At 53.6% G+C, this 8,334-nt stretch overlaps 1 protein-coding gene across 1 annotated transcript in view; it reads right to left on the minus strand.

Moving 5' to 3' along the window:
• Positions 1 to 8,334, minus strand: part of LAMA5 (laminin, alpha 5) — a 53,184-nt gene that overhangs the window by 28,050 nt on the left and 16,800 nt on the right. Inside the window, 8 exon segments of the mRNA XM_009326801.1 lie at positions 715 to 844; positions 2,983 to 3,139; positions 3,339 to 3,438; positions 4,145 to 4,250; positions 4,665 to 4,717; positions 5,244 to 5,343; positions 6,200 to 6,252; positions 6,467 to 6,604. Of these exon segments, the coding sequence (XP_009325076.1) occupies positions 715 to 844; positions 2,983 to 3,139; positions 3,339 to 3,438; positions 4,145 to 4,250; positions 4,665 to 4,717; positions 5,244 to 5,343; positions 6,200 to 6,252; positions 6,467 to 6,604 (837 nt within the window).

An 8,334-nucleotide genomic window follows, 5' to 3' on the forward strand; every position in this document is an offset into this window, starting at 1 on the left:
AACATCAGAAGGGGTAAAATCAATCAGCCAACCACCCACTAGGGCACCTGCATGGCCTCAGGTCTGTCCCCATGCAGTCTTGCTCATATTGATTCTCAGAATATTTGTTGTCCGGGTCTCTAGGCTTGTTCAGCCATCTTTTGGTGGCTCTTCTCCAGCAGCTCATGGCTTGATGAGAAGACACTGCACCAGAGTGCAATGTCTGTATAACACATGCAATTCCACACCACTTCCAAATCCCACACCATGTGTGAAACCAGCAGCCTGGTTTGGGAAAAGCGCAAGGCAAGGGCAGGACTGCCACATGAGGGCACCTGCGAAATAAAACCATGTCCAGCTGCCAAAGTTTGGATCCAGGTCCCAGCACTTGGCCCATTCTGGTTTTGTAGAAACTTAGCTCAGTTCTGCCTGGGGCACTGGGAGTGATCTTGTCCCATGCTGGAAAGGTTGTATTGAATCATACAATAGCCTTATCTCACACCAGCCTGGCTGATAACAGTCCTCAGTGCACAGCCCCAGGACTGGGGGCCAGCTTGCTGCTGCTTTGTTAAATAAAGGGGGCTGCAAACTCAAATCAGCCTTTCAATTGGAAGGGCAGGCCTAATGGGTAAAGCCACATGGAAGTGTCTTCTGGAAAGGATGATGCAGAAGGTTGCCTGGGATGGGGAGGAGGTGGCGATGGTGCAGGGGAGCGGAGCGGTCTGGGATCCTTACCTCTCCTTCGTGGCTGATAAGCTGTAATTTTGCCATACACAGTGGCCCCTCCTGAATTAATATACCTCAGGATGACATGGAACAGATAGAGCTCTGCCTCCTTCACGTCTACAGTGACTCTGATTTTATTCTGCAAAAAGCAAAAAAGCACACGGGGCACACGTCACTGGGGGGCCAGATACTGACCGCCCACCCGCTCTGCGGGAGAGCCTTACCCGCCTGCCTACCTGCCTGCCTGCCTGCCTCTCTTCCCCCTCCCTCGCCATCCCATGGCACGGCTCTGGCCGGCCACCTGAGATGGGCACACTTGGGATGGGCACACCTGGGACGGGCACACCTGGGGCAGGAGAAGGGGCAGAGGAGCAGTGTCACAGCGTGGGATGCTCTGAGTTAGTCTAGAAGTGAAAAATGCACTTACAGTTGCCACAAACATTAAACTTTCCTTCCTCAACGACCGAGACCCTCCCTTCCACACTGGCGGGCCCCCGGCTGACGTAGCGGAAGACGAGGCGGAAGAGGTCGGGGGAGGTCACATTGAGAGTCACCACTACCTTGGGCTGGTGGGAGAGAGAAAGGGGAGAGAAGCAGAGCACACCTTCAATTACCTCCACCGCTGACAGCTACCAGCCCAAGCGCAGCCGCTCGGCTCACTGCTCCCAAAGCAACATGCCACAGCGCAAGGAGGAGACAAGCACACTGGCCCTGCTGCACAGTCACGGCACGGGCGCCTCATGATGCCGTCCCTTTTGGGACCAGCCACCGAGGGAGCAACCTGCCTGTGGGAAGGGGGTGGAAGGGCTCTGCCCACATCTGGAAGATGCTGTGGCACAGCAGGGTGGTTCAGCTATCCTGGGGCACATGCCACGCCAGCGGAAAGGTTTTAAGAAGTTCTAGCTTTTGTTATCGGCATGTTGCTTTTGGGCTTAGCGTGCCGTAACCAGCCAGCAGGTACCCAACGCTGAAGCACCTGCCCTTGTTCTTATGGGGCTCTGCCCAGATGCCTACAGAGGAGGCTGCAAATTGAGCTGGCGCCTCATCCTCGGGAACCTGCAATGCTAAGGACTAGTGGTGCTAAGGGAGTGTGTCACTGATGGGTGCGTCAGCCGTCCGCCTGCCTGGACGCTGTTTGGCAAGACCCCAGTTAAAGAGATGCTTAAGTCCGAACCATTTCAAAGGATCTAAGCATCTGCTTAAATACCCTCCTACAGGGCAAAGCTGGGGTTTGCCCAGGAAGACTCCTAATGAGGGCTCTGTGTTCTTCAAAGCTCCAGTTACACACCATCTTCCCACTGGACAGCAAACTGGAAGGATCTTGCAGATAGCAAACTACAGGTGAGACCTGCCAGCAGAAAGCCACGTGCTGGCCCTTCCATCAAGGCCTATTTCTATCTCAAATGCCAACACTGGATACAAAACAAAAGCCATGAGCTTGATCACGAGCTCCATCCTTAAGCTTTAAGGCTGGGGTTTTGTCAAGGGAGCCTACAGGAGTTCAATGCCTAGCTCCTACCTATGAATTCAATGGAAAATGGCTACACATTTGGCCCCTCTGCTATTTTACCTAAGCATGAAAAAGAGAAGAAAACTGAAAGTACACGCACCAGAATAAGACACATCTCATATGGGACAAGACTGTCAGAGAATCACTGCCCTGCACCCCATCCCCAAACACACACACAGGCAACACTTCTGCAGGGGCCACGCAGAAGAATCCACCGAGGAGAAAAAAGGGTCAACAGATGAAATAGCTTCACTTCTAGGGCTTAGACAACTCCAGGTTAGTGTAAACCATCATTACAGCAAACCAGCTAACAGCAAGAGCAGAGGCAGAACGGTAACAAGAGGTCCAAGCTGAACATGGCAGCTAAGGAGGAGCTAATTTATTTTTGGAAAAGGGAGGGAAGGTTATGCAGGGAGTTGCAGGAAAGAGCAGAGTCAGATGAAAGAGCCACAAGGAAACCCAGAGACAGTGTTTAGACATCCCTGTAAGTAATCACCAAGCTACCACCTTTGTCTAACCGGATTAGGATGTCGGGGATTCCCAATTTAGGATCTTTCCCCTCATCAGTCTATGCCGTCCCCAGCACTACAGGAAATATCTGCGCAAACAGGCTATATATACACTGTGCTGTTTATGTTGGCCATCATGTGACTTTGGGGGTTTGAGAAGCACTTGGGGTGAAAGATGTGTGCCAAAAGCATGTCAGTCCTCCACCAGCCGCATCCTCCCCAGGGGGAGCTGGGCTGGGATGGAGACACCAGGCGTACCTGGATGGAGGACATCTGTGCGTATCCCCGCCAGCTGAAGCCCTCAAACTCCAGGGGGTTGTAGCCAAAGCGCACAGCCCGGCCGGCCGGCGTGGTGCCTTCCTCCAGTTCGAATTTCAAGTGGTGAAGGTCAGGGAAATAATGAGCCCGCGCAGGTCTGGGGAAGAGAGGGAGCACTGTTACCTGCTGGGCTATCTGGAGGGAGAGGTAAGAGGACACCTCTGCCAGGCACACGGCTGAAGTGGCAGCAGCCCAGACGATGAGGTCCCCATCCTTGTGGTGGCCAAGGACACCATTCCCGAGGGAGCGAACAGGAGGCACAGCACCCTAAGGTGCATCTCCCGCTAGCAGCTTACTGGGTGCAGGTGGGCCCACGTGTGCTCTGCCGGCAGCGACAGGCTCCGCTCCGCTCCTCGCAGGATGGCCCCAGGGACCCGCCAACGTCACACCGGCAGCCTGCGGGCAGGAAGCGCCTGTTTACATTCCCGCGGCACTAACGAGCTCCTGGTCACTAATCAAAGGCGTGCCCCAGTGGGCGGGGAGGCTGGGGTTGCTATTTTTATTCTGTTGTATCTGTTTTCATATTGGCCCCAGCCCCAGTTGGATCAGCTCCTCTCCACCTCAGCGCCAAGCTATTTCCAGACGGCTGACGGCTGCATGAGGAACAAGGTCTGCAAACCCTCATGGCTGGGCGCCGCAGCCCTGCCGCCAGCAGCAGCCTTGCTCCCTCTTCCCAGCCCTGCCAGGACCGCGTGGGCCGGCTGAGAGCGGCCAGTTCTCCTCCTTCCCTGCTTCCCATGGGCATGATGGAGAGCAGCGATCCTGACATGTCCATGCCCACCTGCTCCCAACAGGAGGAAGGGGTAGAGCTGCAAGGACATGGCCAGTGGTTAAAACACACCAGTTTCTGGCACCCAAAGGGGCACCCTTCCTGGCCTTTCATTCCCCAGCCTGACAGACCTGTGTCCAACGGTGACAAAAGTGTGAACTCAGGTCTCCAGATCCACAGCAAGACCCAGCCCCTGCTCTGGGCCATGGTATAATCAAAAGCAAGAGGTGGGACATCTCCTGCCCCTTCTCTCCAAGGCCAACAGTCAGTTGGTATATGCAGAGCTGCTTGTGACCCCCCTCCTTCACCCAGCATATCACAAAGGAGGCTCACCTTGGCAGCCAAAGTAATTTGCGTTCTCCATATTGAAGTAGCCGTCTTTGCACGCCGAGCAGAACTGGCCGCAGATGTTTGGTTTGCAGAAACACTGCCCGTCGCCCTAGGAGAGAAGCAGGCGTGGAAGCTCATTCCCTCCCGTTGCTCGTCATGGCCAAGCCATTTCTCAGTTATTTGGGTCCTAGTCTGAGACACTGGAGAAGCATTTTGAGTTTCATGCTCTACACTGCTTCCTGCGCGTGGGTGGGCCAGATAAGGGCCCAAATAAGTTAAATTACCCAACAATGCAGGCAAACAAAAATCCAGGCATCCTGGGCCAGACCCAGAAATATTTAGGTGCCTAATTTATGACAGGTCTTAATCCTATGTTCTCATGCAAGCCCAGACTGTGGTGCAGCCTTTGAGAGCTCAGCGTCAGGACAGGTCTCTCCAACAGCTGCTGGGAGAGACAGAGCTGAAACAGTCCCAACACAGCATATGCTCGGAGGTGCCTGGAGGCAGAGAGGAGCAAACCCACCTGGTGGCACTCTGCGATTCCACTGATGGTGCCCTTGGTATTACACTTGCAGCCTGGAGAGAGGGAGATGAACAAGAAAGCCAGAAGATCAGTCAGCCCCTGAGAAGAAGCCTGATGGGGGACAGTACCCACACCACACCAGAGGACACAGGCTGGGATAAGAGGAGCTGGAAACTGGTCAAGTAGAGGGTAGTGCTGCACAAGCACTATGCACAAGCTCACACTTCATTTTGGACAGTTACTGTTGAGGACAACTGCCAAAGACATTTGCCTTTTCTGCACATTTGACCATGAAAACCTAAGTGTGCAAAGTCTGCAGGGAGGGCTGAGAACGACACAACTCATTGCACGAGCCCTGTGTTTCATCCCAAGCAAAAAGCTCCAGGCTCCAGTCTTTCCCCTCTTCAAGTGGGGGTTACCCAGACCACTCCAGCTTTGACATGTCACTTGAGGGTGAAGAAGGAAGGAAGGGTATCCCTTCCATTCAGCAGTGATGGTCCCCACTGGCTTGGGTTTGGGTCTTGCACCATTACAGCAGGGAGGGGACTTTTTGGGGCCGTGCAAATGCCATTTCCTTACTCATGCAGCCGTAGGGGTTCTCTGGAGTCAGGTTCCAGTATAAGGGCTTGCATCTGTCGCAAGCTGGGCCTTCAACGTATGCCCGACACGCGCAGGAGCCCTGGGGAAAGGCAGAGGGAGAAGAGAGCAGGTGAGAATTTGCAGCACGGTGGCTGAATGTGGTGTCTGCTACTCTGGCATGAGTAATGGCTGCTTTCAAGCTGTGCTTAAGGAAGGACTTGTCCCAAAGTGAGTAAAAGGGGATCACACAAAAATGACCTGCAGGGGTTGGTGGGTTCATTTGACACTCACCGGGGCCAGCGAGGGATCTGCAGTCACCAACCCTGCTGGGTTACAGGAGCCCACTAGAAAAGAGAGGCACAAGGAGGGATTTATAAAGAGATAGCTCACACCCCAGCTGTTCCTAAAGGGGGTTATTTCTTCCCTTGCAAAGCTCCTGGGGGATGATAAGCCTATTCCAACCCAAACTGTTCTATAATTCTATGATTTACCAGCACCGCACTGCTATGTCCCAAGACACCGGAGTCCCCCCCCCATCAGAGAGGAGAAGGGGGCTACCTTCGCAGTGCGGAAATCCATAGGCGCCCGGCACGCAGCTATCGCAGCGCAGTCCCGTCACTTTGGGCCGGCAGCTGCACTGCCCCGTTTCCTGGGCGCAGGTGCTGTGCAGAGAGCGTAGGGGTTCTCTGGAGTCAGGTTCCAGTATAAGGGCTTGCATCTGTCGCAAGCTGGGCCTTCAACGTATGCCCGACACGCGCAGGAGCCCTGGGGAAAGGCAGAGGGAGAAGAGAGCAGGTGAGAATTTGCAGCACGGTGGCTGAATGTGGTGTCTGCTACTCTGGCATGAGTAATGGCTGCTTTCAGGCTGTGCTTAAGGAAGGACTTGTCCCAAAGTGAGTAAAAGGGGATCACACAAAAATGACCTGCAGGGGTTGGTGGGTTCATTTGACACTCACCGGGGCCAGCGAGGGATCTGCAGTCACCAACCCTGCTGGGTTACAGGAGCCCACTAGAAAAGAGAGGCACAAGGAGGGATTTATAAAGAGATAGCTCACACCCCAGCTGTTCCTAAAGGGGGTTATTTCTTCCCTTGCAAAGCTCCTGGGGGATGATAAGCCTATTCCAACCCAAACTGTTCTATAATTCTATGATTTACCAGCACCGCACTGCTATGTCCCAAGACACCGGAGTCCCCCCCCCATCAGAGAGGAGAAGGGGGCTACCTTCGCAGTGCGGAAATCCTTAGGCGCCCGGCACGCAGCTATCGCAGCGCAGTCCCGTCACTTTGGGCCGGCAGCTGCACTGCCCCGTTTCCTGGTCGCAGGTGCTGTGCAGAGAGCCCTCCCGGGAGCACTGGCAAGCTGCAGAAGAGGGGAGAGCAACTGCTGGAGCTGCAGGGCACAGGGACTCCTGCATCCAAGGCTTCCCACCAACAACCTCTTTTGTCTGCCTGACCTTCACCACCATCAAAGCAGCCAGAAACATGGGTTATAAATAACATACACACTCATTCTTTGTTTTTGGTTAAAAACACCCCATCTTTTAAGAAAAACAATAGAAGCTGTAATGTTTATCACACCTATTCACATACATTTATGTGTATTTTGGGAGGGGGGGAGAAGTACTGGTTAAGGAAAAGGGGAATGTATGATCTCATCCCCTAGAGGTCAGCAACCAGTGACAGATCAGACCCTACAAAAGCCCATTTGCACCCAAACACCTAAGAGCAGCGTTCAGCCATCAGGGTCTGCCCTGTGGACATTGTGCGCAGTCAGCAGGCCAACAACACAGCCATGGCACTGCCGGCAGCCGAGGGCGAGGGCAAGGGCAGGGCAATGGCTCTGCGGCTTCCTGCATGACCTGCCTCCTGCGAGCACACGTAGAGATCCTGCTGCCCTATCGCATGAAAGGTCAGCAGGCTGCCAGGAAGCTGCCCATGCCCTCCCTGCCCAGCCAGCACTCCCAGACTGGCTAACAGCAAAACATTGTTCATAAACCAACAGATTAAAAAAAACCATAAAATCAGGTTCTCCCCCATTTTCCTTGCTGTGACTCCTCTACAGCTCGGCAATTTGGACACTGCCTTGTGAGACACACACACACAAAAAAAAAAAGTAACTACTGAACTCCTGCGAGACCATTTCATCTATGTCTCCAGCCTCTTCAAAGGCATATTTCCGGCATCAGCATTTGCGAGCAGTGCTCTGCCAGCTGGCCACTGCTCAGGCATCTACATTTAGTACGGTGCAAGAGGGTGATGATGCTCTTTTGTTGCTTCAGGGAAATTGTATCACAGATTATTTTTTAATGAGCAGTAAATTCTTGCTGGGAGACATAAGAGTACATCTGGCTTCCAGTCGGACTGCCGACAGGGAGGGAGATGGGGACACTCTGCCCAGAGCTGGGAGGGCTATTCAGAGTATCTAGGGCCACAGGCACCTGCCACAGGCATTGCTTAGCCCTGGCACCAGCAGCAGTGCCCAGGGAAGTGGATGCAAAGCTCTCACCACGCCAGCAGACACCCTGACTTTGGGGCTGACACAAAATCCCAAATCCTGATCCTCATTGTTCACCCTGTTGTACAACCGTACTGCTGCTGGTTTCAGCACAGTTGCCCCTCCTGTGCATTGGCATGAACCAAGGTGGAGTAAGCCCTAAAGACCTGGATGTGTCATGTGAGCCACAACTGAGCATCTCATGGCACCAGGGTATAATCTGAACATGTGGTTTGAGACTTTGCTGGGAAAATGTTACCCCACTTAGAGCCCTGCTCTCTCTGGCTGCAGGCACTCAAGCCTGAGGACAGGCAGATGCAATTCAGCACGTTTTATGTTCATCTGCACACACTGCTTTCGGAGAGAGAGTCCGAACCACAGCTGCTCCGCAAGTTGTAGTCTGCAGGTCTGTTTCTTAATAGGTCACTGGATTAGAGGCCATACGTCCGGACTGGGTTTTATTTCCAAACTGAGCGGGCAGACCCAAGCTCCTGCTGTTAGTGAATGAACTGGGGGAGACAAACCGCACAGCCTTTGGGGAAGCATTTCTTCGAGATGTTTACTCATCATAGAGCATGCCTGTCAGATGAGATAGC

Source organism: Pygoscelis adeliae, unplaced genomic scaffold, assembly GCF_000699105.1.
Source record: "Pygoscelis adeliae isolate BGI_AS28 unplaced genomic scaffold, ASM69910v1 Scaffold286, whole genome shotgun sequence".
NCBI classification, from domain to species: Eukaryota; Metazoa; Chordata; class Aves; order Sphenisciformes; family Spheniscidae; genus Pygoscelis; species Pygoscelis adeliae.